Source organism: Anas platyrhynchos, chromosome 2 (genome assembly GCF_047663525.1).
Source record: "Anas platyrhynchos isolate ZD024472 breed Pekin duck chromosome 2, IASCAAS_PekinDuck_T2T, whole genome shotgun sequence".
In the NCBI taxonomy this organism is placed as follows: Eukaryota; Metazoa; Chordata; class Aves; order Anseriformes; family Anatidae; genus Anas; species Anas platyrhynchos.
The window spans coordinates 154,764,081-154,785,715 of record NC_092588.1 but is presented as its reverse complement, the minus strand read 5'-3'; the positions used below and the strand labels follow the sequence as shown (position 1 = coordinate 154,785,715).

Below are 21,635 nucleotides of genomic sequence, written 5' to 3'. Positions count from 1 at the left end.
TACGAAAACTATCCATGTAACTGTCAGTCTTAAAAATGATTACTGAATATCAGTCAGTAGTGATAGTTGCTCTGTACTGTGCCTCTGTTATGTAGCAAAAAATCAATATTTAAGGTACTTTAACCTATAATCTTCGCCAGAGCTGAATGTTTAAAATGTGTATGTGATGATCTGGGAGGTTTGTGTTGCAGTAGTGTTTATCCTCATTTGATCTGGGCTTTAAATGTGTTTGGTGCTGTAACACACATTTTTGTACTTAAAGCTTTCTGGAATGGTTTTGAAAGGGAATAAAACAGATTGCCTAACAATTTTGAGTTACTTAGGACTGTGATCGCCTAGCTTGTCAATATTAGACATTTATGTTTCAAAACAAAACCACAAAAGACTGGGCTTTTTGGTTTGTTTTTCTGTTTGTTTGTAATTTAAATATTCAGCTGTGGGGTGCAGTGAGGAACACATCAAGGGGAGTGGGTTTGTGCATACCCTAAACGTGAAGGGGAGGAAGGAGAGGACAGAGGACGGAGCAGGTCAAATGAAGTCAGTCTCAGATGAGCCTTGCTTGAGACTTTCTGTATAATTTTCAGGAAATTGCTTAATCCCTGTGTGCTGCAGATTCAAAATCTCTAAAACAGGTAAAACATCTCAGTCAAATCTGGGTGGTTAGAGTGAAGTTAATTGTAAGGAATTTGTGATCCTTGAAGTAAAGTTAATTTACACAATATGCAGAGCAGGCAAAGTCTTGGATTCCCCTGTTTGTAATCACCTCTGCAGGCAAAGTAATGTGTTGCTATCTAGCCATCTTTTTTTTTTTTTTTTTTTTTTTAAAGTGTAATAATCTAAAAGGCAAAAGCAGACATTCTGGCTTAGTCTGATGTTTATTAACACAGGCTGTAGAGTTTTTAACAACTCATTCCCACTTCAAGCCTGTAATCTTTTCATTCACTTAGAGCATAAACAAAACCAATACCAACAACTTTTATTATCTGTCAGAATCTGCCTATTTAATGCTTGTCCGTTTTCATAACGAGTTTATGTACTCAAAGATTAGAGAAATACTTAAATATTTGAAATGCCCTGGGATGGGTGAAATGCAAAACTGAACCATCAGCAGCACATGTCCCTGACTGGACCGGTAGCACGGTGTCTGACAGGGTACTGGTATACTTGAACCCTGCCTTACACAGAACCCCATGGAAGACAAATGGGGAGAAATGTTTCAGAAGTACCCATTTGGAAAGAAATTGGGTTTTCTTCAGATTTCCTATACCAAAAATACGAGCTACTTTTTACCTGGTGAACTCGTGTTTGCCTCCTGTGTATTGCTGTGCACTCGCAAGATATTTGAGGCTGCCTTATCTAATGAGATTTGTTCATGGTATTACATTTTTGTTGTTGTTGTGCAGCAGAGGTGTTGAAAAAAGGCTGCCCTTAATTTGGGGAGTTATTCTCCTTTATGTCCTTTATAATCCAAAGGTGAGAGAGGCTCTTGCTCTTCTACAAAAAGGACTGTTGGATCATCATCTTAAAGGGTGCTTGGGCAAACCAGCTTTCCTCAATTAAAAAATAGCTTTTCTGAACACCCCTTGGCCCTCTCCCATCCTTGTATCTCTAGACAAATTTGCATCGTCTGTTAGAAGGGATTTGCTGTTTTATTTTGGGAGGAAATAACTTGTGGGGCACCTCTCCTTCCTTCTGTAAAGGTGTTTAGATGCCTGCAGAGGCTGTGCCCTTCCACAAGGCAGCTTGTGTTACTGGAGATGAATTCCGCACTTTGTGTTGGAAATCACGGCACAGATAAAAAAAAGCACAGTTCAATGCAAACTGACACTACTTTGGCCAGTTTTTTAATTTAATTCCGGTTCTCTGAATAAAAGGAAATCAGAGCTGGTCCCTTGTTCTGCCAAATTACAAGGGAGAAGCTGTGGGAAGTCCAGGGAAATGTGCTGCAACTGAAGGTGCTCTTTAAAGGATGTTTATCGAGGATGAAAGCAGTGGTTTGAGAAAAGATGTTCAACCTGTTTGGTACCGATATAACTTCTGCAAGGACGCGTCCTCTCTCCTGGAGCATGCTGCCCCCAGATTAGTTCAAGTGGCCTTTGCCATGCCTTTATGTCTCTCAGTGCCCAAAAATAAGGAGAGCAGCCAGGATAAGTTTGATTTGGTGTTATTTGGAATTTTGTTCCTGAATGTCATTTGTTTATTAACAGAGTAAAGCTATATTTTAAGTCATTTTCTTATATTGAATAAATAATTGCTTATTATTAGTTACAGAAAGCTAAAGAGATGTTTAATAAGTCTACTTCGAATATAATGTGCAAGCTGTTTTTAACGGTGGGTGAAAATGCTGTTCAAATAACAAACTTTTTTTCTATAAAGGACAAAAATTCCGAAATGGGCTGTCACCTGGTTCAAGTAATCCAGGATAGGCTGTATCCATTCCTGCTGGCCTATTCTTGGTTACTTGCACTGGGAGGCAGTCACGGCAGGGTGGACCAGAAAGACACGGCTCAAGACCCCACGTGTTGTGCTCTCCTCTCCACGAAGAAGATGAACCTACCCCAAGACATAGGAGATAACAGAAACTTGAGATGTCATGAGCTGATTTTGTTGTCGTTACTTGAAAATTGTGTTATTCTGAAGTCGGTTTTGCAAGGCAATTCTTTCTGACCTATTTAATTGATTGAAATTAAGCTGGGTTTCTCTTTTGGTTTACAAATACTCCATCTTTTTAGGCTAAGACTGCTTTGAGGTATAAAAACTGTATGTGGAAACACCACACGCTTGAAAACAATTCAAGATAATTGCTTGGGTTCTGCCATTAGCAGCTGTAAATGCAGAATCCTGTGAAAACATGCCTGGCGCCTGATTCGTGCCTTAGCATTTTAACAGTGAGGTTCGTGAAAAATGACTGTATTCTGCTAATTCTCGCTGTGATAAGGAAGATATTAGTGAGCATGCAGTACAGAAAAAATGGCGTTTTGTTTTTAATACCCTGAAGACAGTATATAAATCTCAGAAAAATGCCAGGAGCCAGTTAGTCTAGAGACAAACTGAAGACATCAGGCAGCAGAGGAAAAAGCCAAGCCACAAATAACCATGCGGCATTGAGATTCAAGTCCAGCCGCTAACAAAGTGAAGGGAAAAAATTCCAAACGAGGAGGAAGAGGAGAAAAGAGCTGCACTGTTGGTTGAAGAAAGCTTTTCATGTGAAATAAACCAAAGGGATTTTGTAGCCCGGGATACGAGGACGCTTGCAGGATCTAAGTAGGAATTTCAAGGGGAATATCCAGCCATGGTATTAAGAAATGTTGCTCTGGAAGGAAAAACAGCGCTGTTTGAAAAGAGAGGGGTGAGGGAGCTGGGGCCTTTGGCAGGGGGAATGTGGTGAGGCCTCCGCTGACAAGGCCGCATTTATTGCTATCGGGACATTTAAATGAGGAGCAAATCTGTTGGCCAGGGTCCAGTAGGTAACATTTCAGGCAAAACAGCAGGGAAAAATGAAGCAGAGGAGGCTGAGGGTTGCTCCGTGACGGCTCAGGAGATCCAAAAAGGGCCAAACGGTGACAACACAACCTAAAATCGCCACGTGCCTACAGCTCACGCGGCCCAGTTGCTGCTGTGTAGCAACGGGAGGCCTACAAGTTGCAAAAAGAGCACATTTTCCAAATATTTGCTTTCAGAAGCTCTCCCCTTTCCACAGGGCTGTGGTTGAGCGGCTCTCAGGCCGTAGCTGCCGGGTTGGTTTCGCGTAGGCTCGCCTTGGGGAGGAGATGGGTTGTGTCGCAAGCACGACGTCCGTAGCCTTGGCTGGGAGCTCATGCTGACGTGCCAAGTGGGAATACTTCCCCGGCACAGCCGTGGGGACGAAAGGGGACTTTGCTGTGGCTGAAAACAGTAGTTTTTAAAAGGGAAATTCATGCTGGATTCCAGCACTTAGTACCCAAGAATGCTTTTAAGACTTTGGGGTGCCCTCTCAGAAGTAAGTGTAGGAATACAGATTCAGCTTAAAAAATTAAAAGAACTTCATTACAAACTGTGGAGTTAATAAGTAACTCGTTTCCTGCTATCTTTCCTCTTATAACTGGCAAGTCAGATAAGCCTGAGTACCCAAATGCAGAGAGACTGCAGATGGCTTTCTACCCATCTCTTTGAGAATTTGAAGAAATAATTTGGGAAGGGAATGCTACAGAGCAGTTCTGTGTAGTAAGATTCAAGTGAAGAATGAATTGCACTGTTATAGGAAGGAAATTACTTGGTTTAAGCCTAGTGAAATACAGGAACCTTTGCTGTAATTATCCGGAAAGAGCAATGTTGAAGTACATCTATCAAAAAACTCTCTAACTTTTAATTCGTAAAAAGTCACAGCTGGTAGGTTGGGTGCTTCTGTGGTTGTTTTTTTGTTTAAAAAAAAAAGTCTAGGTTATAAATTCATGTCTGCATCAAAGTTTGAGTGTACTACTTGAATTTGAGGGTGTAGAATTAAAGTTTAGTTAAACTTAATAGAAACGACTTAGATAGCAAATCAAGTCTTCATGCTGTGAGCTATTGGCCACTTAAAGCAAAGTAGAAAAGTAATTAACATTTCTGCTTTAGTCATTAAGGTACAGCTCCATCATACATGTTTTTAATAAAACTTTGCTTTCAGATTTAGGTTTTAAATTTCAAATCTCCATTATACAGCTTCTTTTGCTTTTGCTAGAGGCTTTAATTGTTGCACATAAGTTCAAGCTGGCATTTCCATATTGTTCTCCTTCGGGCCTTTTCTCTGGGTGCCTTATGTTTTTTGCCTTTTTTATTACTATGAATCTCATAAAATACCTGCAGTTCATCTAGTTCTCCTGCATATCGAACAAAGAATTCCTAAAATTGCATCAGGCTTGCAATTCCTGAATTCGGGTGTATGCCAGACCTTTCCGTTTGAAATTTCCAGTATTAGGGGTTACTTGCCAAACGGAGAAGATAAAATGCTGCCAGTGTTTTCTCTCAAACTTTTAATCTAACCACAAACAACATAGATAAATATTTTTCATGCAAACTCCCCTCTTCAGCTTCCCAGTTTGTTGTGGTTGTAAGCTTTATAACCAGCAGTTACCTTATCTCAGTATTTTCTGCAAATCGTCCTGCTTGCGCTGAAAAGCAAGCAAGAAGGTTCTAATATTAATTAATCAGGTTGTTGACGGTAGGCAGCCAGGCTGCCTGGGTGGTTGTCAGTGCAAAAAGGCAACGTAGCACCACTGAAACCCAGCAGCTCAGGAGGAACAAGATCCTAAGCATTCATCCTACTGCAAGGTCAGGGTAGGAGATGAAGATTTTTCCACTGAATCTAGAAAGCTGCATTTGCGAGGTGTGCTGCGTGGTGCTGTGAAGATTTCTGGTGAATACCTCTGCACAGAGCCCAGGGACTGCTATGTATCACGAGTGCGGTACGGTGCTTAGTGCCTGGAATTCAGAACATGAAGGAATTAGCCACAGGAAGAAAAACAGTTCCCTATTGTGCAATTCCTATCATCACAGAAGTTTCTTCAGATTTATTTCTTCTGTAAAGCTCTTTGGATTGATGGCACCAGCACCAAAATCATGTTGGTTGAGAGGTTTGCATCCTCATTTCTTGGGAAGCCCTACTGTCTCTCTGTGCCTTAATGAGATTTTCAGGAAGCATCACTCCAGGTGATGCACAGTATTTGCAATTGCATAATCAGCATGGGTCTTTGCAGTCCATGCATTCAAATTCTCATTATTGAATGTCTACTTTTATCACATATACTCCTTTTTTTTCCTTTCAGCATTTCATTTGAAGCACCTGCATGCTAACTTTTGTTTTTTTCAAGTGTTTAGGATTACAGCAGTGGGTCGTTACTTGTTTTTTGTGTTCTTTTTTTTTTTTCCTTCTACCTTCAACACCATTTGACCTGAATAGTCATTGTCATTCCAGGTTTATGTATTGAAACGACCACATGTGGATGAGTTTCTTCAGAGGATGGGAGAGCTCTTTGAATGTGTACTCTTCACAGCCAGTCTAGCAAAGGTTTGTTGCTCTCTTCAACTCGGTAACCCGTTTAATGCTGGGCAGTGGACTTTTGCTTGGGTTTTCTAATGGATAATTATTTCCACAGTTGGTACTATCTTAATTTTTCCCCTTCTTTTCTGCTTCTTTGTCTGACAGTGTGTACTTTGTCTGCTAGTGTGTGGGTAAGTGTTCCCATGGTAACGCTATCACATATGGGCTCGCCTCATAATGTAGCCTCCATGCATTGCTCATAATGCCAATATGAAAGGCTTACAAGTTACCATGGTTATCGGCAGAAATTAGAACAAATAGCGTGCGAGTACAGCAGCATATTAAAGCTGGGCATGAAATAAAACACACCGTGTTTAACTCTTATCTACACGATCAACCGGTGGCTCAAATTTGTTGTGTGTGAAAAAATTGGAACGTGTTGTGGTCCTGTCAAGGTGCAATTGCAGTCTGGGGTTAGGAAATGAGACGTTTTGGAAAGCCTGAAACATTAACACGAATATTTTGTGCCCTCTGGTAGCAGTAGTACCTCGTAGGTAGTTTTGTGGTAGACGTTACAGTAGTAGACGCCTAAAATTCAGTTATTTCAATGTACAGTGCTCGTGGTGTCCTGTGTATAAAGCTGTTTTTATTATTTTTAAATAATACTCTAGCATAGTAAGCTTTTACTCCAGCATACCATAGAGATTGGTGGGAGGGGACAGGACCCTGTTTGATCTACCATGGTGCCTTATTATTAGGGGATTCTTCACTGCACACTTGGCCATGTTCTGTTTGGTCACATCATGAAAATCCTAAATAATGGAACAGTTTTGCACTGCAGCTAGCTGCCTAGCAGTTTTCAGTCAAGAGATGACTGATCTCAGCATCAATTTTGCTTCTCTGTTTAAAATACAGGAAAACAGTAACTCCTGTCCTGTAAAAATAAGTTCTGACTACCATTTTCAAGTACACAGTCACTTCACATTCTGATTTATTTGGACATTTTGTCAGTTGTTGGATCCTAAGCTGTGCCTCACCTAAAGCATCATCTCCTATATGGAACAGTACATATTTGAGATACTGTCCTTTTGAGAATTTTCCATTATTGTACATGAGCATTTTGCCTAATACCATCTTTGATTATTTTTTTTATGGCCCAATTACACAATTCGATAACTTTAACTCTTACTGAGCCCCAGTCATTCGATAACCACTGCGTGGAGGGAAAAAAAAAAAAAAAAAGCTGCATCAAGATGAGATGCGTGTAATTGCAGTTTGTCCTCAGAGGCACATGGAAATGAATCAGCTGGGGAAATGTCTTCCTATTGATTTTCTGTTAGTGTTCATTGGTTTTATGGTAATGTTAGGTGAGATCTCTGGATCCATCAACTTCTAGGTGTAAAAGGGTAACTGTAAGATGACCCTAAGATGAAAACCTAATCAGTAAATCACAGAAAACATTAGAGTGCAAGTTAGCTTTCTTCAGAAAGATAAGGATTCTACTTTGGTGTTATCTGTTAATCACTTCAGGTTTGCAGACATGTGAGGTACTTAAGAAGGAACAGGGAAGAAAATGAGGAAAAGGCAATTTATCTGAAATTTTGTGTTTATTCTTCATAGTTCTGTGAATTAGCCTTATCTGCAGATTGCTAACTTTGGCTTTCTGACTTGTATTTTTAAGTATGCAGACCCAGTAGCCGACTTACTGGATCGCTGGGGTGTGTTCAGGGCAAGGCTATTTAGAGAATCCTGTGTTTTCCACCGAGGAAATTACGTGAAGGATCTGAGTCGGCTGGGACGTGAGCTGAGTAAAGTTATTATAGTGGATAATTCTCCTGCATCTTACATCTTCCATCCTGAAAATGCAGTAAGTGTTCTTCGAATTCCAAATACTCAACTATGGTTTTATCTTCCTGGTTTCTTCCCAGACATTTCTGATACACAAAATACACTTTCAGAGTGCTAACATTTTTACTCTCTGTGTCTTCTTAGGTTGCAGGTAGGTTCTGGTATTTGCTGCCGAATGGTGAAGGGCTGTGGCAAACAGATCTTGACAGTGTGTCACAGTCATCACTGTTCCACTGCTCTCAGTTGTAGCTGTTGGCCTGCAGTCCATCAGCTTTGAGAAATACCAAGCAGTGGTATAACTGTGTAACTAACCTAGATCTCAAAAGTGAAGTTGCCCTCCAGCGTAGTTTTTGTTCTTTGGAGTGGTTATTTCTGTAAGGATGGATTACTTGAAGTGCTTTTGGTACTCTATCTTTTTCTCATCGTGTGAAAGAAATTATTTTATTAGATAAAGGTTTTACTGGTTACTATCTGTTTTCTTTATTCATGGCTAGAGGGAAGAAAAAAATAAAGATTCTGTTGCGTTATACTTCCAAATATTTTTGAGATAGTTTCATAATTAGAAATGTTAGTCAACAAGCTCATCAAGTTTCAGAAATAAGGGTAGAAGGCAACAGCATTTCAAGGGAGAAATAAGTAGGAGCCATGCACGTTTTCACTGGGCATTTTATACTGGCTCCAGAAGCTGTGCCGGAACAGTCTGGCACTTGCCCTTCACAGCGGTCGGCACAGATGCTCACATCTGTTTTGTAGCTGCCAGGATAGCAAGCTGGAACTTCCCTTAGATCTGCTGACTCCTAAACAGCCAGGCTGTGTAATGTTTTCTTTGATGGTTTTAGGCTGCCTTTTCTGTGAACTGTTTAAATTAGCATAAGGAAATTTTTATCAGGAACATTGTTTTGCATGGTCCTGCCTCTCTGGATAGCAATTTTTTTATGAGCTGCTTTATCTTAACAGCATTGAGCATTTAAATTCAGATCTTAATACTGTGCTGTCCTGAATGATTGGGTGAAAACATTTTCTCCTGGTTGGTGCCACACATGGTTTAAAGTTGCTATTTATAATAACCAGGAGCTGTAGCTCTTAATTTATGTTCATGGTTAAAATTAAAAAACCCATCCGGATCATCATTCGGTATCTCAGAATTCAGTGCCAAGAAAATAATGAGCTGTAGAAATTTGGGAGATGAAATTAAAGACTTTGTCAGAATGGTTTAATCATGTATAGAAAAGTGCTGCTAGCAAAGGGATGGTTGAGACTCTGCAGAAACCAAGCCATGTAACTTAGATCCAAGATAGTCTTTAAAAGACCTCAGTATACTTTCACAGGGAAGATACAGAGCTCCTTCTGCAAATCCAGCCCACATTTAAGGAGTATTATTAGATGCATTGTTTTCTGAACCGGCTCTTACATTTTAATCAGAGAGAACTGTTCAGTATTCGCTGTTTAAATATTTCCTCCGTAGCCTCGTGTGCCAGAGGAGGCTGTTGCTGCATGCCTGTGTTTAGTGACTCACACTGATAATACTTAGAGGGGGAAAAAGACTCGCCCATAAATAATTTTTTCCAAGTGGAGCATCAGTATGGCTTTACAAGCACCATGCATCCTCCTTCCAGTCTGTCCTGACTATCAAGGAGGCAGGACAGATCAAGGTGCCCAGCGTTACCTTGGGTAGGCTGCCTGGGCTGTCCGTGCAGGTCAGCTCTGTGCCATGCTGGTTTTAAACTTGGATCTGGGGTTAATCTTGCTAGAAAATGTGAACTTGGACCCCTTGAATGCTGATGGCCAACAATTTATCTTACTTGTGATGGCAGTGAGGGTTACAGAGCATCTGTGCAGGCAAAACTCACACGTTTTCTTCACGTCATGAAGTCTTGACAGCTTTTGTTGGTTGCTTTCTTTCAGGTGCCTGTGCAGTCCTGGTTTGATGACATGACAGACACAGAGCTGCTAGATCTTATTCCTTTCTTTGAAGGACTAAGCAAAGAGGAAGAAGTTTACAGTATGCTTCATAAACTCTGCAACAGGTAGCCCTTAACTTTGACTGACTTCTGCTACTAGATTGCAGTTGCTAGAGGATGTCTCCATCTTTTTCAGCTCTTTCAAATGTAAGCTTTGGGGAGGTCCCTCCTGTCAGAAGTGCTACTCTTGATCTTCCTCTTACATTGGACACGAAGGACAATCATGAGTGATGCTATTAAGCCTTCAGAAGCCTGACTCCTAAGGTCATGTGTTCAGACTACTTTTTTAAAGGAAAAAAAAAAAAAGAAGCTATTTTAAATGGGACTCTTTTAATGAATTTCATAAATGGACATCTTTTACTGGATCAGCTTTTCTTAAAACATGCCAAAAAAAAAGAAGCTTGTATTTCAGCAGTTGAATTTCTCTCCCTTTCTTCCCCTCCCACTATGCAGACAATTTTACCCCCCTGCTTAGAGCAGTTGACCTGACTCTGAATTTTTTCTTACAGAATGAAGTGCCTTTTTGAATGTTATTTTAAGATAAAAATTCATTTTTGTATAAGACTTATTTCCAGACATCTTTTAGTCTTGTATTGTCTAAATGCTTTAAAAGGAAAAAGGAAAAAAAATTTTATAGAGCACTGTAATATATAACAAAGGAAAAAGTTAAAACAAAGATGCTGGGTTCCTGTCTCCACGTTGACATTAAGTTGTATTCCGTTTTGTCATGCTCAGAAGGTTCAAGCGTTTGTGGGAGGGGCGATTTGGATTACACGGTTATTTCACTGATACGATTTCGGATACGGTTTTTGAACATATCTGCAGTTGTTTGAGTATTAGGGAATGATGGAATTTAGAAAATAGGGTGACAAATAGATCTAAAGCACCTTCTATTCTAGACAGATGAAGTTCTATTGTTTCTGCTTACGCACAACTGCCATGCCTCTCATTTATTTTTTTTTTGGAAAATCATTATCTTGGGAGAATGGGGAGGAGATCTATTTATTAGTTTAAAATTCTTTTCTTAAAAAGAAACCCATCTGGGTAAGCTGGATCTGCATTGAGCTGTTTGGAGTACTTTTTTCTTTTAATTGCTGCTACTGTATACTCACCAAATGGAGTTGACCATCGGCTGTTATACTGTTTTTGCCACTGTGCCTGTGCTATGAAACATTTTCTGTAAGCTGCAAACTAGGGCAATAAATAAAATGCAGGCTTCATAACCCACCCTTACGCATTAATCCCACGGTATTTGATATACCAGAGAACTCAGTTAAAGGTGACCTGCAAAGGATTTTTTTTATTTTTTTTATCATTGTGTAGTTTTTGTTTTGTTTTGTTTTCAGTTTAGATGAAGCCCTCTCCTTTCTTTGGTATATAAACATGGGAAAAGTATTTTTCCCTTATCTCTGATTTGTATTTCTTCTTTCCCAAGGTGTGTGTAAGGTACAGGCTGGGAAGCTATTACAAGACTTCCTAGAAGGGAAGAAGCTACTAGCCTAGACTTTTCTCTAAAGTATTCCTATGCTTTGGAGCTGAATAAGCCTCATCTTTGAATCTGGAATTCTACTCTTCTGTAGGGTCATTAATACCCTTGAAAAACTCTTAACTATTCTTAACTATTTTTAAGCCTTTTGAAGGAAAATCCTTTTTTTTTTTTTTTTTTTTTCTTTGCAGTGTCACCTTTTAATTATTTCCCACACCAGAAATCTACGACCACAAAAATCCCAGCTCTACTGGGCTGTCAGAAAAGAAAACCGATCAGAGCAGTTGGTGCTTCTAATTAGCCTAGTGCTAAATTCTCAACAGTAGATCCCCTTCGCCTTTTGCCTTTTTTTCATGAAAAGTCTTGACGACTTGGGGTTTGGGGGAGGGGGGGGAGGGAATTGCAATGGACTTGGATCATCATCCTTGTTTTTAGATAACAAATTGGTGAAGCAGCTTAAGGAATCCATTCATAGAAGGGCAGGCCAGCTGACGCAGGCAGTGAGGAGAGAGTCGCGGGCGCAGTGTGAGCCTGGAGGACGATTTACCCCTCGCGGTGCCGCTGTGCCTCGCGGCGAGGGCGATGGAGGCAGCCCCGGGACACTCGTGAGTCCGTACGGCGTCCCCGTTTTCTTTTCTTACCAGTTGGCATTACCTTAGTACTGTATCATTCTGTGCCACAACAAAAGACAAAACTGACGCTTAAGCATTAAAATATATTAAAAAAAAAAACACCCTACGTTGTTTCAGAAAAGACGTATGGATTCTGGTTAGTCCATTAACGTTCACTTTCAGTTTAAGATTGTTTAGTTTTGTATTTGAATTCAGAGTAATGAAACTGTAAGCTGCCAAAAAGTTGTTCTCTGAGCAGTATTTTCAACTGTGTTCGTAGCTTCTGAGCTGCAAATGCAGTTTGCAGGGAAGTATTCAGGTTGTAGTTAGTTGTGCAGGTATGATAGGAATGGCTGAAAAAAAAATTCAAAGACTTTTCTTGCTAGCGTTAGACCAAACAATCTTCCAAGTAGACAATAAATAACCCCGCTGAGGCGTTACCATTGTACGGTTGTAACCTGTTCCACGTGAGACGAACCATGTCGTTAGTTCGCATTTATGAAAGCAGCGATTTCATGAACCAGTTGCCTTAAGTCTGTGAATGAATGTTGATTATTAAAGTGTCTTGTATTGTTTTTAAAATCCACATATAATGGACAACTGAACTTCTGTTCCAGCTTCTGGATGAACGGTTTCGATGATGCTCTGTACAGCCCGACTTGTTTTGTATTGTTTTTCAGCTCTGGAAATCCACAAATTTCCAGAAGGAAAAAAAAATGAATAAAGCATTAAAATGATACTTGGTGACAATACAAAGGGGTAAAACTTAGCAGCAGTTTTGATCTCTGCTAGTATCTTAAGACTATTTTCTGTAATTTCTGTTGTAGGGTTTGGTTTTTGTGCTTTTTTTGTTTGTTTTTTTTAGCTCTTTCCCATTGAAATAAAAGTTGCAGTGTTCTGCAGTCAAGTGTGGGCTTGCCTGGCTCTTCAGATTTGGGCAAAGGGATCAAACCATCATATTTTGTCGTACTTAAATTCCTGTTTTAAGTTTGTTTGAATATACACGCGCTATATATTTAAAGCATCTAGATTTTAACAAAGCAATAGAGTTCTGTCTGTAAAGCCAGATAAAGGAGTGGAATGTTTGTAAAATTTGCAATACGGGTATTTGATAGCATTTTAAGTACAAGATTTAAAAAATTAAGATAGGAGACAAAATATTTCCTAAACCTCCAACTTATTTCAAAGTGCAGTTAATGCATGCAGGTCTACAGGGTTGTTATTAACCTTGGTTCTCAGTTAGGTTTCTGGATATCAGAAGAGTATTAACAAGTCTTTTCCAGTTGATTTCTGTCCAAGAAAAGAAACGCTGCCTGGCCTGAAGTTCTGTTGTCCGTTTTATGTTGGGTTAAAAAAGGGTTTTTGCCTGTATAGGTATTTTTAAATTAAGCTGTAAGGCAGAATGCCTTCGATTCTTGAAATTCAACTGAAGTGTTACGATTAAATTGCCATTTGTTAAACTAGGGCTGTGCGCAGGATATTTGTTAACCGCCAGGAAGCGCGGCCGGTCTCGATGGAGGCTCGTAGCAAAATGTACAGTATTGCTGTGTGCACTTAGCTTCGGAGGAGTAATTTGTCTATTGTTTTGCCCTCTAATCTTTCAAACAGCAGAGTTATACACATGGAAGAGACTCAACACCTGAAGAGATTTGGTTATCGGTGTACGCAATCACTTTATCACGGCATGATTTTGATTAGACTGGTTGGGGACAATAAAGTATCTAAATGACACTGGTGTGTGCTGATGTTGCAGCTTTTGAAATTTCAGTGTAAAAAAAAAAAACAACAACAACAAACCTGTAGCTATATGATTTACAAACACTTAATCCTATGTTTTACAGATTCTTTTTAACTAATAAAACACAGTACCGCACAGCCCTATTTGTAAAACAACAACATGTTTGTGCCTCTGATTTCCAAGGTGCTGTGATGTATGCCTTTGTGGGGCGAGGAGGGCAGGTGAGACATGCGCGGGGCGATGGCTTTAAAAAATCTCTGGGCTAACTATGCAAAACCAGCTGTCAGTTTTCTGTTTCGCATTATATTGTAAAAATCCAGCTGACTTTTTTTCTTTCTTTCTTTCTTGTTAAAGATCTATTGGGAACTTCTTAAAAGAGGAGTAAGCAATGGAAATGTTTCTTGATTATTTTTTTTTCTAATAATGGAGCTGTTTACACTTTAATGCAATGAACAATCCAGCGATACTTGAGAAACACTACAGATACCATTTGAGTGTTTTCAGGAGAGAGAAGTGTTGTCAATCAGGTATTGAATGGTTTCTTTACTGTCACAAATAAAAAGATTTTAACAATATAGTTACTTGTGCATGTAATGCTTCTCTGGGAAAAAAAGATTTTCTGCCCTTTTCCTTTCAGTAATAGTCACTGCCGTAATTTGACAGGGATTTTATTCCTGCCGTGTGCACATCCACGTTGGACAGCGAAATCCCCCTTCTCTATTCCACTCTCCCCCTCTCCTCTTCTTAAATCATGGATAGGACTCCTTATTGACTGCTCTGGCACCTGCTTGTGCAAACAGAGCTGATGAACTACTGATGAACTCTGCTAAATAAATTGGTGGTGACTCTGGCAGATGTTCCAGCTATTTAGATCTCTGGGATGAGATCATACAATAATTTGTTCAAGTCTCAGAGCTGGGTGACTTCTTCTGAAGGGCTTACTTCAGCTACTTGAATAGCTGTTCTTAAAATCGTTGCCATATCCGAGTGAATATCTGAATAAAATGCTTTATTTAGTTGCAGTCTATTTTGAGAGTTTTTATCTGCCATAGTAAGACTTAGGCAGAGCCTTCCTTTCTAGGAAAAGGCACGTATTATTAGTGCTTTATGAGCAGAAATCCTCGGGCCTGTTAGGATAAGCAGCTGGCTCGAGATAACGCCTTGGTTGCAAATTTCTAGTTATTCCCACGATTGGATGCAGTGACCTAGACTGCCTTCAGTTTGCGGTGGGTTGGGTTTTTTGATTTTCTTTTTTAATGTTACCAATCTCCTTAGCTGCTGCTTAGGATAAAGATCACAGAATCGTAGAAGGGACAAGGTTGGAAGGGACCTCAAAAGATAATGTTGTAGTCCAACCCCTAAAAATGAGTATTTCGGAATTCCCAAAGCAGCTCCTTATAGAGATGAGGAAGATGGGTTTGTTCTATCCTGGCTGATTGATGCTGTTTGCAAAATCGAACACACCATCAGCTATATACACACACCTCTGTGCACATGCCTTCTGCTATCTTTTACCTTTTTATCACGTTCTGACTCCGAAGGAAAGCCACCCGCTCCGACACTCCCTGCAAGATGGGCTTAGGGCTCTGCCAGGTGGGCTGCAGCTCCAGGGGACCCTGCAGTCTCCAGCAGTTTTCCTGGCAGGAAGATCAGGCAGAGCTCTCCTGGACTCCTCTGCCGGTTCTCCCGGAGCTACTGGAAAATAAATGATCTGTGGGTAATATATTGGTTTGGACAGGTTGGCAAGCTCAAACCTGAAAAGCTTCCAGGCGTGTTTTGTTGGAAGCCTTCGAGTGCTAGGTTAGAGGGAGCAGGTTGCATTTCCGAAGCACGGGCAACACACCAACGTCTTGGATTTGCTTCTGCACAGTAGGTCTGCATTGCTATTCCACACCAACGATGCAAACCGATTTGGTGACCGATTAAACCAGCAGCAAACCGAATGTTTGAGGGGATGGCTCAAAGCCGGCCGTACCTCTGGACCTCGGAGGATGCTGTGCTGCAGCCGTACCTCCCCACGACCACCACTTTATTCTGCAAGCCTCTCTTACCTTCATGCTGTAACCACCTTCTATCGGGATGTCGATTGCATGGAAGTGCTGGACAGAGGAGCAAAACTCGGTCTGACTCCAGCTGAGCCCAGGCTGCTGCTGCTCGAAGACTCGGGGAAGATTCGTCGCTGAGCCAGGAGTGTTTGGGATCCCCCCGACAGCCACAGCTCTCCTGGCTGCTGAGGGCTGAGTGTTTCGTCCTTACAAACGTGATGGGCACCATCTAGGAATTTGCAGCCCTTCAATACCCATTACGCACAAACCTGAGGGTGGTTTCGGGGGTTGCTGGCTGGGCTCTTTGTCATATTTTTACGAGCTTTTGTGATGAAAACCAAATTTCTTCACAGTGTAACTTTGTGATTATTTTTTTTTCCATGCTTTGATTGTTTGCTAATAAACAATCTGTTATTTTTTTCATCTTCTCCATGTCTGATCGTGCGTGTAGCCGAAACCCCTCTCCTCCCCATGCCAGTCTCCTGGGGGAAAAAAAAAAAAAAAGACTTCAGAGAATCAGGGCAGAAAGTTCTTGTTCTGTTCCTGCCCAGGTCTTTTGGTTTGCTGGGCACTAGGCAATACCACAGCCTTGACTGGTGGGCATCAGGGGCTTCTCCAGCTGGGTTTGGATTCTGGTCTTTCCTTGTTAACCTGCTGAGATTTGAGTAAAAGAACCTTGCAGCTTCCAAAGCTACGGCTAAGCTGGAGCTGAGAGAGGAGCAAGGTGCTGGGAGGAATACTGACCGAGCTCTGACGTATTTCCATATATCATTCAATAAAAGTTTTTAGATTCTTTTTTCCCCCTGATCAGCCCCTAACAACCTGGTTACTACATGCCTTACACTGAGAGGCAGCAAACCACAGATGCAAGTAAAATGTAAGTGGTTTTTGCACGCCTAAAATATAAAGGTGTAATACCTGCTGTCTTGGGCTGTGCTGCTCCTTCACAAGCAAATGCATTTATGAGAAGGGAGGAAGGTTTGTGTCAGGAGCTGAGCCCATTTCTGGCTGAGCTGGGCTGCTGTTTGTTTAAGTGTTGGGCTAAGACTGAGCTTGGATGGGTTCTTGCCTTGGCTCTGTACCCCTTAATCTTCCCTCTAATGTTTTATCTTAATAGTGAGGCTTTTGGAGGATCAATGCTTATGCATTTAACCCAATGAAGCCTCGATCTCCTCTGAGCCCTCTACAGGCATCTTGGTAATTCAGCTAAGGCAGATTTCAATGAATCATCGTTCACAGCTGAATTGGTCTTGAAATACTAACTGAAAGAGTGGGGGCAAATATTTGGGTGGGATGACGATGGTTGCGATTCAAAAACCATTGGGACATTGCTCGAAGACAGGGAAATGGCAAGGTCGGGGGCAGGCAGTGGGATCGCTTGGCTTTTGGACGCATCCATGCTCAAAGTCTTGGGGAAATGGGGAAAAACACGAAGCTCTGGAGGTTTCGGCCATGCAGGGCTTGGGCACACCACGAGATGGTGCAGCTGTGCAGCGATGGCTTTTAAAGGCGCCGTGAAGGGAGCTTAAAAGACATTATCTCAAATGAAAACATCACCACGGCTTCGCTGTCTTAATCTGCCAGCGTTGTACCCCGTGTGGGAAATGTCTTCCTTCAATTAAAATCTCTCTCGGTACTTCAGAGGTAATTTCTTCATCTGTTTAATGAAGGCTGAGTTTCCCTTGCAAAAGGAACTGGGGTCTCCCCAGCTGAATACAGCACAGAAAGTATTCGTGTTAATTTTAGTTACTGTTTTCTTCCAAGAAAATGCAAAATCCCATCACCAGCACATGAAAAATAAGGAAATTAGTATATCCCCAGCGGAGTTTAAAATGTTGTTACACCTTCCCCAGTGTGGTAAACATACTGCTCCAAAATCTTCGCTGCTAACCGTGCTGTTTGGTCTGTTTGTTTGCTTAAAATTGTCTGGGATTTGGCCGAAGTACATCATAAAATCCGTGGACAAATGTTAAATCTCCAGGAGGGAGATTAAAAAAAAAAAAAAAATAGAAATAAACAGAATTGGATGCCAAGCTGGCAGGTGGGAGCAAGGCAGCGCTCCCCACGCCTCTTCCGCATCCCTGCCTGCGTGCGGAGCTGAGCTGGGGGGTTTGGGGCCAGGCCAGAGCTGCAGCATGTGCTGCAGGGTTATGGGGCAGGGTTATAGGGCCAGGATGTCTGTCTGTCCTGGAGGGGGATCTGTCCAGCCCAGGGAGCAGCCCCAGCTCAGCCTGGGGGCTGCTGGCTTCTGGTTCGGTTGTTCCCTCTCTTCTGCCTCTTCTTTTAGAGGAATGAATGTCTGTCCGAGTGTTGGTTGGCTTATTTCCTCCCCGCAATATCTAGATGGGAAGTTATCCCTCTCTGTCAGTGCATAGCACGGGAGATTAACGCTGAGAAATAATAGCTATTGGCATACCACGAACTCCACGTGGGACTCGAGCTGCACATCTCCTGCCTGCCTTCCAGTTAATCCGTAGCCCAGCTCTGCTCAGCACTCCCGTCCTGGGCTCAGCATGTGGCCCCCAGGAGGAGAACTAAGGTGAAACTGGATTAATGTAATCTGAGCAATATGGAGAATTTCAATTAAAAGGAGTGGGATTCCTGCAGGAGGTGTCTGCCAGCACGACTGACCTGTGCCACAGTAAGGGTCCAGCTCCAGCCGATGGGCTGGCATTAAATTGGGCTCTGATCTCCCCAAAATCCTGCTGCTCCGTGAATTATTCCACTTCCTTGGGTGCTGCTGATGGGCACGGCCCTTTCTCACCTTTACTCTGCTATAAAGGAAGGAAATGATCTGAGGGATTCCGTTTCTGAGGGCAAACCATCCCACAAATAAAGCATTTCCTCATACCCGCTGCGAAGGCCGCGGCCTGCTCGCCCGTGGGTCCGCGTCGCCATGGCACCTCCTGGCCAGCCCTGCCAGGGGGTCAGCCACAAGCAGCCACCACAGCCGGATTTCCCGGCTTCTCTAGATTCAAGAAAATAAAATCCACCATTTCACTTCTTCTTCTTAACCGAGCTGTCGGCCCTGATGCTCTCTCGCTGTGTTTTGAAAGCAGGGGATTCAATGTGCTCTCTACCAGGCCGGGTTGCACAGGCACCAGTCCTGTGCACTCTCACCCGCTTTTAGGAATTTGGGGAACGGATTTCAGCTCTGTCCTGGAAAGGGTTGGAAACACTGAAGCTAATTTTGAGTAATTTGTCAGAGTAGCAGGTTCCCTCCTCTGATAACTTTTTCAGCTTTAGAGCAGGTGTCCCCTGAGAAACACTGCATGATATTATGATGTTAGTGAGGCAGAAATCAGATCATTAGGAACTCCTGTAATTAAGGAGAACGGCTGGTCACCCACCAGCGAGATGATAAATGTGCAGAAGTGCTCCAGCAAATGGAGTGGGTCAGGGTTGGATGAGATTTGACCCCAAGGGAGGTGAAGCACAGGCCAGCTGCCAAGCTGCAAATCCGAGCAGTTCCTACATCTCCCTGCCCTCAGAGCAGAAGAAAGTTGTCACCGTTTAATGTCCCTCAGCTGCATCATATGAAATACAGCAGTAGAAGGGCGAGTGCTCCATTGAAGGGCAGCATGTACCCATTTTACAGATGGGAAGGGGTGGTGTCGGTGGAAGAGGGCTCTGGGTCCCCTGGATCCCACCCCACAGCTCACAGCACCATCCCCTCCAGAGCCTTCAGAGCCCAGAGCTCTCCAGCAAAGCTTCAACAAGGCCACCTGCCCATCTTCCTCGCATGTTAACACAACCAGCTGCAGTTCCTCAAGTTCAATTTTGAGTCAGAAGTGCCCAATAACTGCTCCTTGCCTCTCCCTTTGCCCCAGTCACTTGGCCATGTGTTAGGAATTGAGCTCCCAGCTCTGTAGATCTGACCTTATAACAAGTCCAGGTCCATACGGGTGTGCAGCCCAAGCCACCTAAACCTGGCTTGCTCCTGGACATTTCCTGCTCCCCTGAATGCCAGAGGTTTCGCTCCAGAAGAATAAATCCCTTTGGGCATGGAGCTGCTGAGAGGTGCGTGATCCCCTGCTGCGTCCTTCCACCGCTGCACCCTCTGCTCTGGAGAGCTGCTTCTGTAGCAGTGGCAGTCAGAGCTGGGGAAAGTGCCCTCTGCTGCTTTATTTTAAAATGCCAGCCTTTGATCAACAACAAACTGCAAACTTGCCATGTCCAACAAACTTTCTGGACACCCCTCTTTTTTATGGCCAGTTATAGAGCAATGAAATCATGTCAAATCCTGTAACAGCATCTTCAAAGTTCAAAGCAGTTCTGTGATTATTTCCTTTTTTTGTTTGTTTGTTTGTTTGTTTTGTTTTGTTTTGTTTTGTTTTCCTGTAAATGAGCCTAATTAATTTTACCTTTTAACAATCTCAAGATATAAAGGCTGTTAGAAATAAGCTGCACTTCTGCAATGAAAGAAACGCCAATATAGGAAAACCTTTTTGGAGCTCATCCTGATGGCAGCACCTGAAAAATGCACTGTGGGAGGGAAGGAGGGGATGATGTCCCCATTGGGCTGGTGGGAGCAAAAGGTGAAGCCAAGCTTCCAGGTCCCTGAGCTGCCCTTGGGTCCACAGCAGAGGCAGCTGCTTCAAAGCATTTCATAGATTCACAGAATGGTTTGGGGTGGAAGTGACCTCAAAGCCCATCTAATCCCAACCCCCTACCATGGGCAGGGACCCCTCCCACCAGCCCAGGTTGTCCAAAGCCCCCAGCAAAGCCCCATCCAACACAAAGCTGTCTGTTTGAGCAGAAAAACATGCACCGTAGGGAACAGCAACATCAGATGCTTTTTTCTGAGGAAAAAAAAAAAAAAAAAAAAAAAAAAAAAAAAAGGTCTTGGGAGAGGTCTCCCTCATGGCCAAAACATCCTGTATTCTTGAGTCAGTGCTGCCCCTGTTCCCTGCTCCTGGTGCCATTCCTCCTGGTACCCAGAGGTACCAACAGTGGCTTCACTTCTCCTTCAGCTCCCCCCTCTCCTCCCCAGCTGCTTTGCTTCTCAGGAGATTTGAGCAGAAATCACTTTAGTCCCACCTGAAGCCCCATGGAAAGAACTAAGCCCTCCAGTCCTGAAGCTACTGCTTTGGTGGGCTTTGTGGGGCTTTCAGGAGATCATTTCCTCATACTGCTGCCCCCAGGGAGGACTCTTCCCTGTGCTGTTGTGGTTGCTGTCCTTATTGAACTGAAATATTGGGCTAAAGGAAGAGAAAATGGGATTATTTTAAACATTGCTGTTATTTCGGGTAAGCTGCATGTAAAATGAAATGGTTGCTGAGGGATGGTGGATACAGTCATACCCATACCAGTACTCAGAGGGGGCTGCAGGAGAGCTGGGGAGGGACTCTTGGTCAGGGAGTGCAGTGACAGAACATGGGGAAATGGCTTTAAACCGAAAGAAGGTGGGTTTAGGTTAGATATTAGGAGGAAATTCTTCACTGTGAGGGCAGTGAGGCCCTATCCTAGGCTGCCCAGAGGAGCTGTGGCTGCCCCATCCCTGGCAGTGCCCAAGGCCAGGCTGGATGGGGCTGGGGGCAGCCTGGGCTGCTGGAAGGGGGCCCTGCCCATGGAGGGGGTGGGATTAGATGGACTTTGAGGTCCCTGCCAACCCAAACCACTCTCTAATTCTAGGACTGAGTGGGCAGATCGTGTTTGCCTCTCCTGCAGGAGAAGTCCAAACAAACAAGCATACGGCAGGACACCAGGAGGCTGTGCCGCAGGGCGCTGCGCTGCAGGAGAGCAGGGAGATGCAGCGGATGACAAAGCCTGGATCTCTTACACGCTGCTTCTGAAGGAAAAATAACCTCGAGTTTAAAAAAACAAGCCATTGCAAAAAAAAAAAAAAAAAAAAAAAAGGCTCATTCTAGGAATATATTCAGAGGGAAAGTTATGTAAAATCTGGGAAACCATTGCTGCTGTGCTACTCAATGCCAAGGAGATTTGGA

General features: G+C 42.7%; 1 protein-coding gene across 4 annotated transcripts in view; it reads left to right on the top strand.

The window, feature by feature from the left end:
• The window catches only part of CTDSPL (CTD small phosphatase like), a 79,932-nt gene extending 63,817 nt beyond the window's left edge, over nucleotides 1-16,115 (top strand). For 2 of the 4 annotated variants that reach the window (XM_038173725.2, XM_038173724.2), the window contains 4 exons: nucleotides 5,933-6,025; nucleotides 7,680-7,865; nucleotides 9,752-9,873; nucleotides 9,944-16,115. In XM_038173725.2, coding sequence (XP_038029653.1) covers nucleotides 5,933-6,025; nucleotides 7,680-7,865; nucleotides 9,752-9,873; nucleotides 9,944-9,998 — 456 coding nt within the window. In that variant the 3' untranslated portion in view covers nucleotides 9,999-16,115. Of the gene's footprint in view, nucleotides 1-5,932; nucleotides 6,026-7,679; nucleotides 7,866-9,751 lie in introns of all 4 variants that reach the window. The other 2 variants (XM_038173727.2, XM_038173726.2) reach the window with 1 other exon arrangement.
• The last annotated feature ends 5,520 nt before the right edge of the window (nucleotides 16,116-21,635 follow it).